The sequence below is a fragment of the Plecotus auritus genome (genome assembly GCF_963455305.1).
Source record: "Plecotus auritus genome assembly, chromosome: 6".
Lineage (NCBI taxonomy): Eukaryota > Metazoa > Chordata > Mammalia > Chiroptera > Vespertilionidae > Plecotus > Plecotus auritus.
This window is the reverse complement of record NC_137773.1, coordinates 32729295-32749978: the sequence shown is the minus strand read 5'-3', so window position 1 is coordinate 32749978 and position 20684 is coordinate 32729295. Positions and strand designations below refer to the sequence as shown.

Here is a 20684-nt window from a genome sequence, read left to right as displayed (position 1 = left end):
TAGCTGAACTGCTTTGCAAACATAAATTGTTAAATCTACAGAATGGAATAAATACCTGAGGCTGCTTCACTGAACACTACCAATTCCCACACTCCTGTTCCCTTTTCATCTACCTTAGAGGCTGAAAAGCTGAACACTTGCCTTCCCAAACTCCCTTGCAACTAGGGGTAACCAAATCAATATGACCTACCCAGAAGTCTGATGGAGATTTCTGAAATAGCCCTCCTGCTTTTTTGTACCTGGAACACAAACATCTTGGCTGTAATGGCCATCTTGTGATCATGAGGATAAGGCCAAGAGTCTCTTACAGAACTTGGCCCCAATATTTTTGAGCAACTGGACCAAGTCAGCAACTGCCAACCTCTAGATTTCTTGTTTCATGAGTAAAACAAAATCTCACAGCATGGATGGAACTGGAGAGCATTATGCTAAGTGAAATAAGCCAGTCAGAGAAAGATAAATATCACATGATCTCACTCATTTATGGAATATAATGAACAACATAAACTGATGAACAAAAACAGATCCAGAGACAGAGAAGCATGGATCAGACTGTCAAACTTCAGAGGGAAGGTAGGGGAGGGTGGGGGTAAAAGGGAGAGATCAACCAAAGGACTTGTATGCATACATATAAGCCTAACCAATGGACACAGACAACAGGGGGGTGAGGGCATGAGTGGGGGGATGGAGGGGGTGATGGGGGGATAAAGACACATATGTAATACCTTAATCAATAAAGAAATTTTAAAAAATAAAAACAAAATCTCTCGTTTTTAAAGCCACAGTTTACTCAGTTTTTCTAATTACAACCAAAAGAAAATCCTAAAAGAATTCTAAAAATCACACACACAATGTCCTACACCCTTTTGTTCTCTTTATTCCCAGGTCCTGTTACTATGGGCAGCCCCGGCGGCACTACAAACCCTGGAGTTACATGAGTGAGGCAAAGAGAAGGCTGGTAAAGGTCACCAACTTGTAAAGACACACATGAAAATTCAGAGAAGTGAAAAATATTGTTTTCACATCCCTGGGGGCCAAAGGATATCATTTTATTTTAACAGAGGTATTGCCTACAGAAACTCCACCTGGAGACATGAGGAGAAATGAGATAACTTCTCCAAGTCAGTGTCCACTAATAGTTCCTGATTCTAACTTCAAAGCTAGATAACAACCAGGAGCAAGGGGACATTCCTACAATGGCATAACTTGCAAAGATTCAGTGGGGCTTCAGACTGTGTCCTGAGCCAGGTCTCTTCCTATGGCTGAACCTTAGCTCCCTCATCTGTCCAACAGTGGTTTCAGACTACAGTGCTGAGAAGCCTTCTAGGTAAGCACGCTCTCTTTCTAAGTCTCATCTTCTGAATAAATGGTTCCCAGCCACTGGAAAGGAGAAAGGGCCCTCTTCTGACTATGGGGTCCTTCCTGGAGCCCTAGAAATGACAGCACATGGGCAGTTACATGTTCTTTACATGTTCCAGACCTGGCTCTGGCACCCAAGCTGGGAGAAAGGACAGGTATGTTCTTGGGGAAGTAAGTATGGATGGACAGAAGAGTTGGCCCAAGAACTGGCTGAGCAAACCAGGGTTATGGAGGGTGTGTCCCAGGCTGGGACAGGTGGGGACCGTGTCCAGGACCTACCAGTACTGCCATCAAAGCCCCCCACGGCGTAGAGCAGGTCATTGAGCACGGCTGCCCCCAGTGTGCTCCGGCGTTCCTGCATGCTGGCAATGGACGTCCACTGGTCCTTCACACCGTCATACACATCCACTGTCCGCACACGCAGTGAGCCGTTAAACCCGCCCACAGCATACACGTGGCCAGCCATGAACACCACACCTGAGGCACGGGAAACCAAGACACACTGAGATCGTCTCAGGCATGTGAATAACTCACAACAGAAGAGGATCTCCAACCTTAGACATTTGGAAGTCATTATGGGACTCATTGGATTTTTTTTCATATTTGCTTTTCTAATTTTGTTTGATTCAAGCAAATACTTGAATTTTAGCTGAAGCCCCTAAACACATAAGAACTGACCCCAGAAGGGATAGCTAGAAACTGGGCAGGTGGGAAGGAAAAGAAAGAAAGTCTGTAATGCACAGATGTTTGGGGAAACAAGGAGCAAAGCAGGACTCAGGCACCAAGCAGAGGCACGCAGCGAAGGCAGCTGCGCACGGGGAGACGGTGCTGCTCACCTGCTCTGCACCTCCTGGAAGGAAGCTCAGCAATCTGGTCCCATCGGTCCTCCTCGAAATCATAGCACTCCACGCTGCGGATCGCCTTAGGTGCCTGGCCACCGACCACAATCATGACCTCCAGAAAGACAGGTGAACATTAGCTGGGTCTCCCCAACATTGGATTCATGGGTGATCAATCCCTGGTGCTTCCACATGCTAACTGCCCAGGGTCCATGGGTGACCTGAGATGCCAGTTTACAGACCCACATATATGAAGATGCTGCCTCTAATCACCAACAGGCATGACTATTCAAAAAAGTCTAATGAGCATATTCCCACAGAAACACAACCATGAGGTCTATGTTTCCCAGATGCCACTGGCAGAGCTATCTATGTTTAGAGTACACATGGTCAGTGGCATCTTCTGCAATTTCAGTGCCCTCAAGGATTTGGGGCAGGGAGACTAAATTTTATATTAAAACAAAATATTCTAAAATATATATCAAAATTTGAGTATATTTTAGAATAGAGTGCAGAATTTGGGTGCATCTTTAAGACAAAATTATTTTTACAATATTTCTGAATGCATAGACTACAGGGAAGTACTTATTCATTGCAGTATGGAAAATATTTGTGAAACATTGCTTTGTGGTGGTTAGCACAAAAATGTATGTAACTGATGATGATCTGGAAAACAGTGCTAACAGTACCATTTCAAAGTAAGGTGGTAGCTACCACTGCCAGCCATTGTATGAAATATGTTGTCATTCCCTTGTCACAACTCTGTGAGGTAGATATTATCAACTCCATTGACAGGTGAGAAAAGTAAAGCTCAGAGAACTAAATTGCCCAAGGTCACACGGCTAAGAGTGGCAGAACAGAGACTAAAAGTCAAGTCCACCTGATACAGAGGTGAGGCCAGTCCCATCCACCTCCTGCTCTAGAGACAGGGTCCATGCAAAGATAGCTCACCACATCCATGTTTTTCAAACTGCAGGTCATGTTTCAACACTGGGCCATGGGATCAATTTAATGGATTGCAACAAGCATACTTTTAATAAACAGCACATAAAATATAGTAAGGGTATTATTGCATGAAATATTTGTCCTGGTTATACACACATATGTGTCTCTTGGAGAGCAATTCAAGCATATTTCTTAGTGTAGGGCAGGGGTGAGGAACCTTTTTTCTGCCAAGGGCCATTTGGATATTTGTAACATCATTTGCGGGTCATTCAAAATTATAAACTTAAAAATTAGCCTGCTATATTTGGTCAAACATTTTATTAACTCACCCCTAATGCCTTGGTAGGGCCAGACCAAATTATTTTTCTGGCCTTATACAGCCCTTGGGCGAGAGGTTCCCCACCCCTGGTGTAAGGTATAATATAAATAAATAAATAAATAAATAAATAAATAAATAAATGCCATTCTTCTGACCACAGTAATAGAACTCCAGTACTTAACTGTGGTATCCCTGTTGTGACTTTTGTTACATGTTATTAATAAGAAAAATTAAGGTATCAAAGTTAACAATATGTTAAATATTTTAATAAATTTGTGCAAATTCATGGCTGTCTTCATAATGACATCACTCTCACTCACAAGATACTTACTTTTTTTAAAAAAACACATTTTTTATTGATTTTACAGAAGAGTAAGAGAGATAGAAACATCAATTGACTGCCTCCTGCACGCCCCCTACTGGGGATCGAGCTCACAATCCAGGCAGGTACCCTGATCTTAACAAACCAATAACCTACTGGTTCATGCGATGTTTAACCACTGAGCCACACCAGCCGGGCTCCAAAACACTTTCCTAAGAGGAGAGAATGGGGTGGAAGTCATAAGTAACTAATCAATATAAGTCATAGGATTTTCTCATTACCTATAGCCTGTCTTATTTATTCCAGTGGTTCTCAAACTTCAAGGTCCATCAGAATGACCTTGAGAGTTTGTTAAAACACAAATTGCTGGGTCCTGCCCAGAGTTTCTAACTCAGTAGGTCTGGAGTAAGACTGTGAATCTGCATTTCTAACAAGTTCCCATTGATACTGCTGCTGTTCCAAGATTCATACTTTGATAACCATTGTTTTAACCCATAAACCACAGGGATTTCCTGGTGATGTGCCAGTAACAATTTTTGCCATTATGAATTATTGCAGTGCTCTTTACTTCTCCACCAATTTATTTTTGGGGAGAGAAGTATCACCAAAATCTGTGTGAGTTCACAGAAGTACATCCCTCAGGTAAACATTATTTGCAATATGAGGAGGCAGACAACCATTGCTCAAAATATCAAGCCTGTTTGCCCCAAGATTCCAGATTCAGGCTCACCCACTGCCTGTGTAGGCCATCACTGGTCATCAGAGTTACTCCACAGCTGTCTGGGGCCAAATGGATGACTGATGTTCAACAACTCGGAATTTAGTTCTGACTTCTGGAACATCCCAAAGGAACCCAGGAAACAGTTCAGGCTTAGATCTGCAGCTTCTTCTGGAAATAAACATTCTCCACTTGACTTTCCTTCCTGCCTAGGCACAGAGGGCCCATGCACTGTGTCAAGAGCAGGCCTTTTTCAGAGGGAAGCTGAATTCTACACTGCTTCTCACCTGTAATTATTCTCTTAGAAAGGCATGCATGAACAGTTTAAGGGGGTGTTAATGAACAAAGCCTCTCCACAAACTTCAGACAATGCCCAAGCCATCCAGGGCCAAATGACTTGCCCTGCATTCGTAAACATACCTAGAACTTGCATTGTCCTTCGAGTTTTGAGTTGGTAAAGCTAAAATGAAGGCAAATTATTGCAAAGATTTTCTTTGAAATCTAATTTGGGGAGCTCAGTGAGAATAGACCAGTGTTAAGATTTTTCCCCCCAGTGACCTCAGGCACCCAACACACTCACATATGCTGTTCCCACTCTTGGAAACATTCCTCCCCCTTCTGATCCCTCTGCTTTCACACGCTTCTTCCAGGTCTCAGTTTACATGTCACTTCTTCCAAAAGGGTCTCTCTGACCTCCAAATCTGAGTTATATGTCCCTTCTTTGAGATCACACATGCCCTGTGTTCTTCCATTAAAACTGCCCATCATTGTACTTTAACTGTCTGGCGACCTTGTCTCCCCTCCTAGACAGTGAGTCCTGCCAGGACAGGAAATTTATCATCTCAGTCACCAAGATAATCCTAGGGCCTTATGGTGCTATGTCAAAGTGAGAACTCAAATATTTATTTAGAATAGAGAATGAATGAATAGCAAATAGCACATGCAAAGAGTTTAATGAAAGACATACACAGTTAAAGGGGGAAAATACACAGGCCAGAAATTCATTTTCTTGGGTTAAGACATATTAGGCACCCGATTACAATTTTGGGGACGCTGAGGAAAAACAAAATAAAAAGAGAAAGAGAGCTTTTTCCATCTTTTGACTCAATTATCAGAAGAAAGGTTTTATTCTTTATACAAGCTGTAAATTAAAAGGCAAAGCTTTCAGGAAAGCTGACCATCCCCAGAAACCACCTTCCACCAGGGGTACCAGGTGGTACATTCACATTGAAGAAAATCCAGCACCCATCTCTGAGAGTTTTCATAGTACACAGAAACAGAATTATAGAAATACAAAAATTTCAATGTGCCAATCAAACATGAGTAGAAAGACAAAAATAATACAGGACAAGGTTTTCAAAATAAACTTGTCTTTGAGCTCATAAAACCACTGGTGAGAGAAGACTTTCAATATCCAAAATTTGTGCAATGATCTGGAAAAAGTAATTATGAGGTTTTGTGGAATAGGCCATCAGTTTCTGAAAATGTGGAGGTAGCCCAAAGCAGAGAGAAGTATCTTTCTGCTTGTCTCCTAAGTATAAAAAATCCAGTTTCTATGGCAGCTCTTGCAAAAAGTCATCATACAAGGAACACTACACTCATCATCATGTAATTGTGCACAATAAAAAGAAAAAATTTCCTGTCTGGAATAATAACGAATGATTGTTTACATAGATACCTGATCTTAGCAACCAATTAGACAAAAAGGAGTACTCGCCAAGATCTATAGGCATTACATCTCTGAAACTATAAACCTCTAGTTATTTAAGACCACGCGATAGCAGGGCAAGCCCTGAACCATTCTCTAATTGCAAACCCTCATTTTACATTTTCAGAAAATCTCAGTCCCAAGTTCAATAGACATGTTTGTTTCTTTCCCCAACACCCCTAAATCCAATTTACTAAATATTTGTAATGCCTTTAATAGCAATTACTGAATCAAATCAGCTTATTTAATGATCCCTACTTTTAACATTTATCCTTCAAGGTAACCCTGAGTTAAGAACTACCAGTGGTCATATGGGAATCACAATAAACTAAAGAACCGGTTCCAGGCTAATAATTATGATTTAATCATGCTCAAGAATTGCAATGCACTTGGGCGTCTCTCAGGGCACCTCACCCCACCCCCCAGGTCTCAGCTGACACTGTGTTGAAGGCTGCAGAAGTTTTGGTGAATGGAGAGTTCTGGTTGACAGAATAAGGGTGAGCAGACTCAACTGTGCATTGGGGGGGATGGTTACCGGACAATTCCCAAGGAAAACAAGCTCATTTTGGAAAGTCAAATGGCCATTTATTTTAGGGAGATTAGTGAGTGAGACCATGGAAAGACTACCTGATTCCTTAGGAAGGACATTTCACTCCCAGCATAACACAATGGTTTTTAAATAAATATAAAATGCTCCCTTTCACATGGATGATTCTGACTTTACCAGTAAGACTGTGGGAGTGAAGGCATGTTGGTCCCTCCTCATGATATGACAGCGACTCTGTGTCTGAGAGCCATTAGTTACCAGAGACCAGTCAGGGAGAGGAGCACTAGGTAAATAGCAGAGCTTTCCAGCACATTGTGGACCAAGACCCTAACCCTAATCCCATAGTCATTATACACTCCACTAAGATGAGCATAACAACCTGGGCTCTGCACACTTTTTTCATCAGGCAAGAGTAGAGTGTGTGTCCAAACTCTCTTCCATGACCGGTGAGCTGGGCAGAAGGCAGGCCCAGCCAGTCGGTCCCTCGGGCCAGGGCAGGAAATGAGACTCTCTCTTACCCTGGTGCGTGGGGCCGCAGGGCTAACACCAAAAATTCATCCGAAGGAGCATGTCGAGGTGGAGACAGAAGACTTGTCCCAGCAGGTTCCTGAGCAACAGGTGCTCCAGGCAAGGACTGACAGCCAAGGTGCAGAGACAGTAGGGGAGAGAACCAGCAATGGGAGAGAACAAGACTGGGGAAGAGAGGATGGGAAATGGGCTTTGGAGTCAGACACATCTGGCGTCAAATATCAGCCCAATAGCCAAATAGCTGTGTGACCATGGGCAAGGCACTTACCCTTCCTGAGTCTCACTTTCATTACCTATAATATCAGGATAATAGAATGTCTCTCCTGTGAGTGTCAAAAGGCTTAAATGATATAAAGTACTTAGCATAGTGCTTGGTAAATAGCACACACTAAGTGTCAGCTTTATTACATCAACTCCAAAGTCATTACTGTTGCCGCTACTATTAAAGCAATTGCTAAAGAACAGACTCCCAATAAATGGTAGAAAAGGACATATGATCTATGAATGGGAGAGTGAGCATCACCACTGATTCCAGGGGTGATGATGGGGCTTTTTCAAGACCTCAGTGTGCTTTCCAGGTGTGGCCTGAGTCCATTTAAAGGGTCAATATGGAAGAGGAGCAGGGCCAACCCAGGGGCCTGGCCCAGGTGAGACGTCATCCTACCCACCATGCCAACAGCCTTGTTTCCAATACCATTTACTGAAAGCAAAACAGCCCACACCCACTTTCAGCCCAAATGGCTTTTTGTTTTTTTAATCCTCACCAGAGGATGTTTATTAATTTTTTTTTTTTTTTAAGAGAGAGAGAGAGAGGAAAGGGTAGGAAGGGAAGGAGAGAGAAAGAGACAGACAGGGAGAGAGAGAAACATCATTTAGTTGTCTCTCACACATGCCCCAGCCAGGGACCAAACCCACAACCTAAGTATGTGCCCTGACCAGGAATTGACCCCACAGCCTTTCAGTGTACCGGACGACGCTCCAACCGAGCCACAGTGGCCAGGGCATGGTGTCATTTTTAAATAGAGATGTCAGCTGAACTGAAATTACAGTGAAATGTGCCAGGCTCAGTACATCTCCAAAGGGTACATTTGCATCTTCCTGGAACTTCATTTCTCCACTGCAATCTGTGGAACAAGGCAGAGTAGGAGTGTTTCAAGCAGCTGGGAGACAGCCTGTGGTTGTCCATAGCAACCTAGCCTCAGGGAAAGTGCTGGGCAGTAAATGTGTGGGAGCCCAGATGATGCCATTAGCTGTTCCGGCTTGAATGTGTCAGTATGATGGGGCATTTATGGCTCAGAAGAAAACATCCTTATTAGTCTCTGCAGCTATCTCAAGGCAGAATCCTACCTCTTTAAGGGAGAGGGTTTGGCTGGCAAACAGGTTCACTGCTGAGAATTGCTGAGAACAATGCAATCTCTCTCTGCCACCTTGTTTCTCAGTCAGCTCTGTCAGCAAACCTATCTGGACTGAATTCAGGAAAGCCCAACCTAGGCTGCCCTTGGAATTCCTGTGGCTGCTCTGCCAACCAGCCCAATTATCTCCTAACTCCTCTTTCTCCACTTACTTGGCTACTGATATATTTCTATCTTACTCTCTCAGAGGGACCTCGTAAAATTAAGTCCCCAGAGGGCAGGAATTGGGTTTCTTTCCACACAGAATCCAGCTAAAATGCTTTTGTGAAATTTGGAGGTAATATAATAGTACAGTTAAAAAGCACAAGGTCTATAGTCTGTCATCCTTAGCTTAAATCTCAGCTCAGCTATTTACTAGTTGTGCTTTAAAGATACATCACAAATTCTTTGATACTCCTCCATTCAAGACATATAACTTAATTCCCCTCCCCGTGTGTGAGCTAGACTTAGTGACTCATATCTAGCAAATAAAATACAGCAGAAGTGATGGGACATCCCTTTGAGAGTAGGTTACAAAAAGACTACAGCTGTTGTCTCAGGCGTGCTCTCTCAACCTCTTCCTGTAGTAGAATTACTTCCTATGGGGGAAGCCAGCTACTATGTCAGGAGGGCATGTAAGCAGCTTATTGAGAGGCCACAGGGTGAGGAACTAAGGCCTACCAGTAACCACAAGAGTGAGATTAGAGTCAGATCCTCCCCAAACAAGCCTGGAGGTAACTGCAGCGCTAACCAATAGCTCACTGCACCTTTGTAAGAGGCCTTTGTCCAGGACAAACCCAGCTAAGCCACTCTGGGATTCCTGCCCACAGAAACTACGAGATAACAAACAGTGGCTGTGTTAAGCCACCAAGGTTAGGGTAATTTGTGATGCAGAAATTGGTAACTAAAACCTAATGAATAGGTGACATAACCCAAGATCCAATTTCCTCATGTGTAAATGAGGGTAATTACAATTTTGAAAATCCTATGAGATAATAAATGTAAATCACTTAGCCCAATCTTGGCACATGCTAAGTGCTCATCAACTGGGATCTGCTATTATCATCACTGGGCTCAAAAGCACAAGCTTTGAGTTGGCCAGACCTAGATCCAAGCCCTCATGCTGCCACTTAGCTGGGCAAGCCATTCAATCTCACTGAATCTCACTTTTCTACAACATTAGAACTTCCAGAGTTGTTATCAAGATAATGTAGCCATAGCTGGTTTGGCTCAGTGGATAGAGCATCGCCTGCGGACTGAAGGGTCCTGGGTTCAATTCCAGTCAGGGCACATGAGATGTGTAGAAGGCAGCTGATCAATTATTCTTTCTCATCATTGATGTTTCTATCTCTCATCCTCTCCCTTCCTCTCTGAAATCAATAAAAATATATTAAATATTTTAAAATTTTTAAAAAGACAAGATAACGTATATAAAGTGCTTTGTCTAAAACACAAGGAAGCTGGATTTAGACAGTCCTGCTTATATCATCATTAATGCCTTTGGTGATAACAACAATGACCCAGGGAAGCACAGTACAAATTACTCTAAGGGCCATCAGATGGTGTGAGCCAGTTCTCTCCTGCAGTCATCGAAACCAGTTTCTGGATGTTCACTCCCATGGAAAACTTGCGTTTGACCTTGGAGACAGCTCAGGCCTCAGCTCCTGCAGAAAGCTTTCCCCAGCTCCTTACCCCTTTCCATGTTCATAAAGTGTCTTGCCCATACCTCCATGTGGTACTTACAGAGTCCACTGTAACATCTAATGTCCCTCCACCTAGTATGGAGCACCTTGGGGAAGGGACCGGCTCACATTAGTCTTTGTGGCTCTAATACCTAACCCAGTGGCTGGCAATTAGTAACTCAATGGAAGTGTGTTGGATAAGTGGATTAACAAATTAATGAGTTAATGCATGCATGATAGTTTATGGTTTAATACCAGTGTTGTTTTTTTAATCTAAGTGGTTTACAACATCTAACTCTCTAACGACAACTGGATTAATCAATATTGGACTTGTGGGCTGAACTAAATGTTCTAGGGCCGATCTACATTAGTGATCAAAACAGGATATGATGTAGGACATATCCTCACAACAATCATGCAAAACCACATGTATAAATGCTGAAAGCATTGGAAAACAACTATGGGTAATAGAAATGGTCAGTATTAAATCTCCACAAGGTTATTTCTTCTTTAAAAATATCTCTCATTCATGAAAACTTTTACTCTCACCTACTCTGTGCCACCTATAGGCTCTGTGCCAAGGACACAGATGAATAAATGCCTGAAATCATGGAGCCAGTTTAGTGGAGAAGCTAACACCCTAGAGAGGAACCCTAAATATCTCCCTGAAGTGTCAGCCTGGGGCCCACAGTCATCTTCTGAACATTTTCCAGAAAAGAATGATGCCATCATCAAGCTGACCGCTCTTTCTCCATTAAATAAGGTTTCTCACCAATTATATTTCTACATATTAATAATAAACTATCAGAAATTTGAATTTTAAAAGAAAATATTTACAACAGCATCAAAAAACTATGAAATACCTAGGGTTAAACCTAGCAAGACCTATACACTGAAAACTATAAAACATTGCTAAGAAATTAAAGAAGGCCTGAACAAATGGAGCTATATACTGTGTTCATGAATCAGATTTAGTATTGCTAATATATCAATTCCCCCAATTGATCTAAAAATTCAACACAATCCCTACCAGTCCCCACAAGCTTTTCTGTAGAAATACACAAGCTGATTCTAAAACTTATATGGGCATGCAAATAACTTACAACAGCCAAAACAACATTGAAGAACAAAATTGGAGGACTCACACTACCTGATTTCAAGACTTACAGTAAAGTTAGTAATTCAGGCAACATGGTATTACTATAAAGATAGACAAATAAATACAAAGAACAGAATAGAGTACATAAATAGACCAACGCATATATTGTCAATTATTTACAACAAAGGTGTCAATGTAATTCAGTGGAGAAAGGAGAATGTTTCCAGTAAATGCTGTGGGGAAAAACTGGACATTCAAATGCAAAATAAATGAACCTTGACCCCTTCACATACCATTTTTTTATCTCAAAATAGATCATAGACATAGACCTAAATGTAAAACCTAAAACTCTGAAATTTCTAGAAGAAAGTATAGAAGAAAATCATTGTGATCTTAGATTACACAAAGATTTTTTAGATAGAACACAAAATACATAAATTATAACATAAAAAAACTTCATAAAATTATAAACTTCAGCTCTCCTAAAGATACTGCTAAGAAAATGAAAAGACAAGACATATATTTGCAATATATATATATATATATATATATATATATATATACACACACACATACTAAGTGGCCAGATTATTATGCTCTCTGAACGCATAATAATCTGGCCACACACACATATATTAGAGGCCTGGTGCATGAATTCGTGTATGGGTGGGGTCCGGCCAGCCTGGCCAGAGGGAGGGGACATGGGTGGTTGGCCAGCCTGCCTGCTGGTCGAACTCCTGGTCGAGGGGACAATTTCCATATTAGCCTTTTATTATATTGGATATACATTTAGTGGCCAGATTATTATGTGTTCAGAGATCATAATAATCTGGCCACTCAGTGTATATGATAAAAGACTTGTATCTATAATATATAAAGAATTCTTACAAGTCAATAAGAATAACCCAATTTTTTAAAGGGGAAAGATCTGAACAGAGACTTTACTAAAGAAGATATACAGATGGCAAGCACATGAAAAGATGCTCAATCTCATTAGTCATTAAAGAAATGCAAATTAAAGCCACAGTGAGATATCACTACATATCTACTAGAATGGCTAAATTTTTTTTAAATAGATAATACAAATAGTGGGGAAACTATAAATTAACTGGAACTCTCGTCCATTGCTGATGGAAATACATAATAGTGCAGCCATCTTTAAAAAAATGTTTAGCAATTTCTTATAAAGTTAAACGTATACTTACCATACAACCTGGGCAATCCTACTCCTGGGTATTTTCCCAAGAGAAATTAAAATATATGTCCACACAAAGATCTATAAGTGAATCTGGAAGCATGAGTTCAAAGCAGCTTTATTTGTAATAGCCAAAAATTGGACACCCAAATGTCCATCAACTGGTGAATGGATAAATAAATTATAGTACATCCATATAATGGAAAATTACTTAGCAATAAAAAGGAATGAACTCCTGATAAATGCAACAACGTGGATGAATCTCACAGCATTATGCTAAGAGAAAGAAGGCAAGCTCAAAAGGCTACCTACAGCATGATTCCATTTATATGACATTCTAGAAAAGACAAAAGAACAAAGACAGAAATCAGAAATAGTTGCCAGGGGGTTGTGGGTGGGAGAAAAGGCTTGACTACAAAATAGCACCAGGAAACTTTTTGGAGTGATTAAAATACTCGATGTTTTTATTAGAATGGTGATTACATGAATGTATGCATTTGTCAAAATTCATCAAATTGCACCCTTAAAAAGAGTGACTTTAAACATGTATAAAATTATTATTCCTCATAAATCTAAATTTAAGAGAGAATAATCAGGGATGTTCAGAATAAGGGTAAGATATGCATGTATCAGGGCAGAGGTGCAGGGAAAATCTCTGTACCTTCCCCTTAATCTTGCTGTGAACCTAAAACTGCTCGAAAAATAGTCTTAATTTTTAAAAAGAAGCAAATGTATTGGCAATGCATCTATTAATTAGAGGAATGAAATGTTTTAATTAAAGGAGATTTTTATAATTAAAAAGAAAGAATCCTTTTCATCTGCCACCAAAACCTGAAAACTTGTCCTGGAAGGCAGTTTGGTACAAGGAAAAGCACACAGATTTTGAAGTGGAACAGACATTGGTTCAATCCCAGCCCTGCAATTACTAGTACGTAACTGGGCAAATAACTTAATCTGGATATGCAGATTATTGTGATGATTTAATGACAATCCGAGAGTTTCCCTCACATACTCCATTCCTCAGACCCACTGTGGGGATCCCCCTCATTAATTTAAGAGCTCAAACAATGGTGACAGGAATAGAGTTTGAGAAGCAGGTTGAACAGTCTAATCTTAAATCATTCACGGATTAAAGTCAGGGAACAATGGGCTAAAGAGCAGCAATGCTTTTTTTTTTTTTTTTTAATTCCTTCAACAGATTCAAAGGAAGTCCTGGTTCAAGTTGCTTGCAGAAGGCTATGTGCCCAGGAATCTAAACATTTTCATTCTGAAAATAAATGGTTCACAGTGGGGAGCACAGGCCACAGGGGGGAACACTGGCCTCATGAAACAAGGGGCAGACTCTTCTCAACTACAGACTCAGTGTCTGGGAAGGTGGGGAGTGGGGAGGGGGGCTCAGCTCGCTGAGTCCAGGTTCAGACACAAAATGGGCTTTGATTTTTTTTTTAATCCATCTTCTTCTGGGTATTGTGGCAAAAGTTAGATGTGGGGTCTAGGAAAGGAGAGGTCACTGGGTATGGCCTCCCCAAAAGGAAACTGGACCAGCTCCTCAGCATTTCCTTAGCTCCAGAATACCCTACCCAGGAAAGATGCCATTACACTTGATAACAGTATGAGAACCTCAGTTTCCAAAGAGAAACATCACAAACAAGGAACATCGCAACAAGGCCTGCTAAAAACCCAGGATGGAAAAACCCTCCTCCATGTAAAACAACAGTGCACCTTAGAATCAATAATCTCAAGACACAAAGCTTGTGGAAATTTACATCAAAATGAAGGTGGTATTCAAATCGATGGGAGAGAGGGAGATTGGTTAATTAAAATAACTTGGAGCATCTGGCTCATTATTTGCAATATAAAGAAAGTTGTATTCCTACCCTCACTCCTTAACACAAACTGTAAGTGCATTAATCAAGTGCATCAAATATAAATCAAAAATCATAAAAGTTCTTAAAGAAAACATGGGAATATTCATGTTAATCTCAGAGTAGAGAAAACATTCATAAGCATGATACAAAACCTAAGCTATAAAGTAAAAATTAGATCAATTTGACTACTTAAAAACTGTTTTGGCCCTAGCCAATTTGGCTCAGTGGATAGAGCATCAGCCTGTGGACTGAAGGGTCCCAGGTTCGATTCCGGTCAAGGGCACATGCCTGAGTTGCGGGCTCGGTCCAACATGCAGCCAATCAATGATTCCCTCTAATCAATGATGTTTCTCTCTCTCTCTCTTCCTCTCCCTTCCTCTCTGAAATCAATAAAAATATATTTATTATTTTAAAAACTGTTTTGGAGGATTCAAAAACATTATAAGTAAGTTTAGAGGCAAACTCCATACTAAGAAAAAAATATGTTTTAAATATATACAAATGCCTAACCTCTTTAACAAAAAAAGAGACCTTAAAACCCCTCGATAAAAAAACATACAGTCTAATAGGAAAATGGACAAAGGACATGAATAGAGAATTTAAAAAAAGAAAAGAAATACAGATGCCAATAATCATATGCAACCAAGATTAATCTTACCATTAAAGAAATGCAAACCAAAACAAGATGCCAGCTTTTAAAAGATGTCTGACACAGAAATGTTTATAATATTTAAAAATAGAAGTATCTGCAAATCCATCAATACAGGACAGTTAAATAATGGTACATAAATATAATTAAATACCATGTACCTATCACACTTTAAATGCTGATTTTACCTCTACTGATAACACATTTAAAGCAGTCTGTAAAATATGGTTGAGTAGGAGGAAAAAAAGATTTTAATCTATGTAGCAAGATTCCATTTATCTAAAAGTGTACATTTTTATCTGTTTGTGAATAAGTGCACAGAGATATGTCTGAAAGAAAATTCACCAAAATGATCACAGTGATTGCCTCTGAGTGGAGGGATTTCAGGAGATTTTTAAAATTTATTTCAAAATTGCAGTATCCTTTTAATAATCTAAATTGAGCACATATTCCTATCATTAAAGAAAACTAAGTTATTTTCATTTTGAAAAATATGAAGAAGCCTGAGTGAGTTATTTCAACAAAATAAAACAAAAGATTGTCAATATTCAGTAAGGCAAGTGGCCACTCAGACCAAGGCCCTTGCCCTGTGGCTGCCCCTTGTAACCAGCACTAGACAGCAGGAGGAAGACAGGTATATACATAATCTCAGATTTACAAAGGTACAGGTTGTCATGGGTTCAGAGAACAGCTTTGGAGGGTGAGAAAGACTCAAGTCAAACACTGGTTCCACCATATTAGCTGGTTTGCGACGGGTCAGTGGGCCAGACAAGTGGAATAGGGAAGCTGAGACTGATAGCTGAACAAGCTGGCAGAGCACTTTACAGCAGATACAGGTCACCTCCCTAGAGAGAACATCTAGGCCTCAGTTGTAGTTCAGCTTCAGACCCAGAAAAGCAGCAAAAGCAGGTGGGCGACACCAGGACCAGCTGCAATGACTAAAGACCCCCTGCCCTGACACTGACCAATCAGTGGAGACCATGAATCTAAGGGAGCACACCTAAAAAACTGATGAATATTCTGCTGAAACCCTCTCCTGAAACCTCCCCTAACATTCCTGCCTACATGAGAGAGATAAAAGCCTCAAGACAAAGGACCCAGCTCCTGCTCTCCCTCTGGGGAGTAGCCCACACCATGCTCTTCCCCCTCTCTTCCCACACAGGCACACATCTAAATTCTAAGGGACCTCCTGGACTGGCTGGAACCTTCCCACACTCAGCCGTATGTTAGGATCCTAGGAAGGCTACTCGATGCCAAGGCAGAAAGGATGTTAGAGACCATCTAGTGCAGCATCTTTCATTCGGCAAATGAGGAACCTGAGGACCAGAGAAGGGAGGAGACTTGCAGGGAGGCAAAGCATCCAGAACCCTGCACAGACTCTTGATCATGAGGTCCCCTCCTATGCTCACCCTTTCCTTCCTCTGACTACCCCCTCCTGTCCCTCACAATGTCTCGTTTCCCATTTCTATTCCCTGCTTCATTACCTATCAGACTTCTTAAGCGCCTTCTCCCCTCTGGCAGCCCTAACTGTCCTTTATGGCTCTGTGGTAATGGAAGGAACCAGACTAGAATTGTTCTGACTCAAAGAAGGGCCTAGAAAGAGGATTGTTATGGCCAGCACTAAGTCAAAACCAATACAGCCATTCTTCTGCTTTCAAAAGCAATGTAGCCCAAACCGTGGTGTGAAACAAGAGAAGGGTAGAGGGAAGGGCTTTGAGGTATTCTCAATCCGCCCTGGTGACATTGGAGATTACCTTGAAACTCTTAAGAGAGGAAGAGCCCAAAAGAGAGAGGTACCAGCAGATTCAAGAGGAACCAGTAGACTCCATCTCTTTGATGCTAATACAACCAAGGTGCAGGGCAGCCCTGGCTGAGGAAAGACTTGGAGGCAGGAACAGAAGGCCACCCTCCCTGGACGCAGTCCCAACTCTTGGCAGTGACTGCGCTGGGGCTTACCTTGGGTAAACTGACTGGAGTCCTGGGCTTGGTTCTGGGGTTCTTAATCAAGAGTCTCTGATCCAGAGGGAGCAGATGATATTTCATGGCTTCGATGAGGAAGTCCTTACAGGTATTATTATTCTTTATCAAAGCTTCTTCTTCAACTGTCTAGAGGTAATAAACCACAGGTGATCCAGGAGTACAGCATGGCCACATCTGCCAGGCTGTCACCCCAGGCTGAGTCATGCTGTACTCCCACACTCATTCATTCATTCATCATCTCAGACCTCAAGAGAAAGGTCCACAGAGTTATAACTTGGTGGTCACCTCTTGCATTTCAAGAGTACTGTGGAATAAAGTGATTAAACTCAGGCATCAAACCAACAAGGATAAAAATTCCAGCTCTACAACTTAATTCTTCTTATCCTCAGTTTTCTCATCTATAAAATCGGCATATTAAAATTACCCACAACCTAATTGTGTCTTCATTTGTTTGTTTTGAAGCTTAAAATGAGATTATGTAAAACAAAGACAATTAGTTGTCCTGAAAGCCTTTTTCCACATTCCACCTGGTTTGAATGTATCACAATGTTTATGGCAAATGGTCAAACATTTGGGAGGAGAAGTGAGGAAGAGGAAGAGGGTGGGATCCACGAGCCAACCTTTGGAAGCATGAAATAAAACCATGTGACTATCAAGAAGAAGAATTCAAATCCATATTCTTAAGTGAAATCCTAAGGATAAAACTGGCCAGTGAGGCACCCTCTAACGGAGCAGAGATATAAGAGTAGAAAAAATGTCCTGCACAAAAGTCCCACCTACAGACCTCACCTTGGACCCCATCTAAGCTGGGACAATAGCTTCTTCACCTCTTACTCCAGAGTTATGGGCCTAAGCAGGTGCTCAGCAAAAATAGTCCTAAATGTTTCCTGAGCAAGACCAGGGATGAAATCAGCCTGGTGCTCTTTCAAACCTCTACCGTTTTGGTCCAGATCAGACTGCTATGTGGCATATCTGAAAGGGGCAGTATGGTCTCTAGAGGCCACTTCATTTTTTTTTTGCTGAAGTGCTTGGAATCTGTTGGAAAAGGTCAATTCCATTCAACAGCTAACTGATTGACTGATTCTAGTTGGGCAGCCCAGCACTAGACCCCAGGATGAACAACGTAAGGTTTCTGACCCTGAGGTGCTCAAGTCCAGTTGGAGAATGAGAAGGGCCTCCCCACCTCAGTTATCTTCACCTCAAGCTGATCATGCACAAGGCCTGACTGAGCCTCTGCTAGGTCCCCACCTGTAACTAGGAGTGGAAATGTGGCCAGGGCCATCACCTGCTGGGCAGCATTGGATCTGGCAGGGAAAGAAGGATTGGTAAGACAGGGCCTCTGTCACATCTGGGAACTTCCTTCCCCAGAGATGAATCCCAAGAATACTTCCAAAAACACTCTGTCTTCTGGGAAGGTTTTTTCATCCTCCCACTGAGGGACTGAACCAGGTTGAGACAGATCATAAACTTTTAGGGTCAGTTAAAAAAAGTAAAAGGTTGAGAGAGGAGCTCTAAAAAACCTTGGGAGGAAAGAGAAATGCATAAATAGCATTTCTCCCAAAGAACTCATTCAGCTTGCATGAAAAGCTCCCCTAGAGAGTTAGTGCTTCATGGGTACAGAGTTTCAATTTAGGATGATGAAAAAGTTGTAGAAATGGATATGGTGATGGTGACAGCATGGTGAATGAAATTTATACCACTAAATGATCTACTTAAAATGGTTCAAATGATGAATTTTATGTTATATATTTTATCACAATAAAAACTTATTTTAGAGATATAGCATGTTACGTACTTAGAACAATATTTTTAAATATTTAATGAAAGCCTAATAAATGTTACCTATTGAAAACAAACAAATAAGGAAACACCTCCCCGAGAAGTCCGACAGTGTTGGTGCAAGTCTTCCCGGGGCTTTCCCTCTCTCCTCCTCCTCCTCAACGATCAGCCACCCCCAGTGGGAAACACCAGTTTGAAGTTTCAAGGTCAAATGAGTGTTACTGAAACACCCTCTTCTTCCAGAGGTGTTCTGAAAAGGCCCCTTTAAAAGGGGGTCTTACACAACAGTTTTCATGCCCATTGCCTCTGACCCCTTCTTCTCCAGATCTGAACCCTACTCTGCCATAATAACCTGGCAACTATGTCCTAATGCTTTTGTTAAGTTTTGGTTGTGGACACTTGCTGGAGGATGTGACTAGGGGTCTCTAAGGCCCCTTGTGCTTTCTCTGGAACCCAGGTCCACAGACTTTCCTTCCTCCCTGTGGAAGCAAGACTGTGCTGGAGGCCAAATGTCTACTTCTACCTTGATGAGTTTCCCACATGACAGTGGGAGATTAGATTGACACTGCGAGCTCTGGCAGGTTCAGTCCCTCTGCTTAGGGGACCTTTTCTACTGGAAGGATATGCTGCCACCAGGTGGCAGTGGTACCATTCAAAGTGCAAAATGCAGGGCTCAGCACCTGAGAAGAGGGCTGAGGTTAAGAGTTCAGACTGCATTTCCGTGACATGAGACCTATGGACTACAGTGTCATGAGCTGAGGACTTTACAAGTGTTTGTGAGGACATATTTCAGCTGGATTCACTGAGCACGGCCTCAGGCTTCACATGAATGGTCTCATTCTATCCCCAAATAATCCTGCACAGGCAGGTGCCATTTTTACCAGAGGAGAGAACACTGAGGTTGATAAAAGTTGAGTATTTCTCCGGCGTGAGACAGCTGAGAAGTGACAGAGCTAGGTTCCTGGGCTGCTGAGCATCCTCTTATCTTTCCTTCACTCTTTCCATTCCTTCCAGAGACTTGTCAGGGATAGCAGAGGGCTGGCTTAATGCCTTGGAGTTTCGTTTCATTCATATATTTAAGTTTTAAACTCTCCTACTTGTAAGAGTATGTAATGTCATTTGCTGTACAAAATAAGTCATGTAATAGATAAGCAGAATAGAGAGCATTAAAGGTGGTGGCCTGCTTAGTGCAAGGTGTGTGCGATAGAGCCAGAATTTGTAACAAAGGGTGTTATAATCTCTGCTCAGGGGGTTATTATAAGGATTAGATGAGAAAACATATGGCACCCTGTTTTCAGGGTAGATGCAATATGCATTCCAGGCACCTGTGAGAGTTGGTTTATCAATCCCAAATTGGACCCCAAGTGGCCTAGAGCTAACGCAAAAGGGAACAAAGCAACGTTATGGAAATGACCCTTCTGATTGGTCCTTTACAATAAAAGTGGCTAATTCATTGAACATTTGTTTGACCCTGCTCCATGCTAAACACCTAACTTACATATTTACAATTCCTTTGGTCCCACAACAACCCTTTTGGGCTCTGTTATAATTTCCCTTCTATGGAAGAAGAAATCAAGACTTTAAGAGGTTAAATAAAAACTCCAAGCTAACAAATAGTAGAGCAGGGACTGAAACCTAATTGTCTTATTTTCAAACCAATGCTCTTATGCTACAACACCTCACATTTAACTCGATGGGTTAATGCCCTCAACCAGTACAGAAGACCCAGAAAACTCCTCAACCACTCCAGACAACC

The 20684-nt window shown here is 41.5% G+C and overlaps 1 protein-coding gene across 5 annotated transcripts in view; it reads right to left on the bottom strand.

The window, feature by feature from the left end:
- The window catches only part of KLHL3 (kelch like family member 3), a 112658-nt gene that overhangs the window by 18030 nt on the left and 73944 nt on the right, over positions 1-20684 (bottom strand). For all 5 annotated transcript variants that reach the window (XM_080675818.1, XM_080675817.1, XM_080675820.1 and 2 more), the window contains 3 exons: positions 17126-17275; positions 2196-2313; positions 1639-1836 (listed from right to left, as the gene is read on the bottom strand). In XM_080675818.1, coding sequence (XP_080531944.1) covers positions 1639-1836; positions 2196-2313; positions 17126-17275 — 466 coding nt within the window. The remainder of the gene's footprint in view (positions 1-1638; positions 1837-2195; positions 2314-17125; positions 17276-20684) is intronic.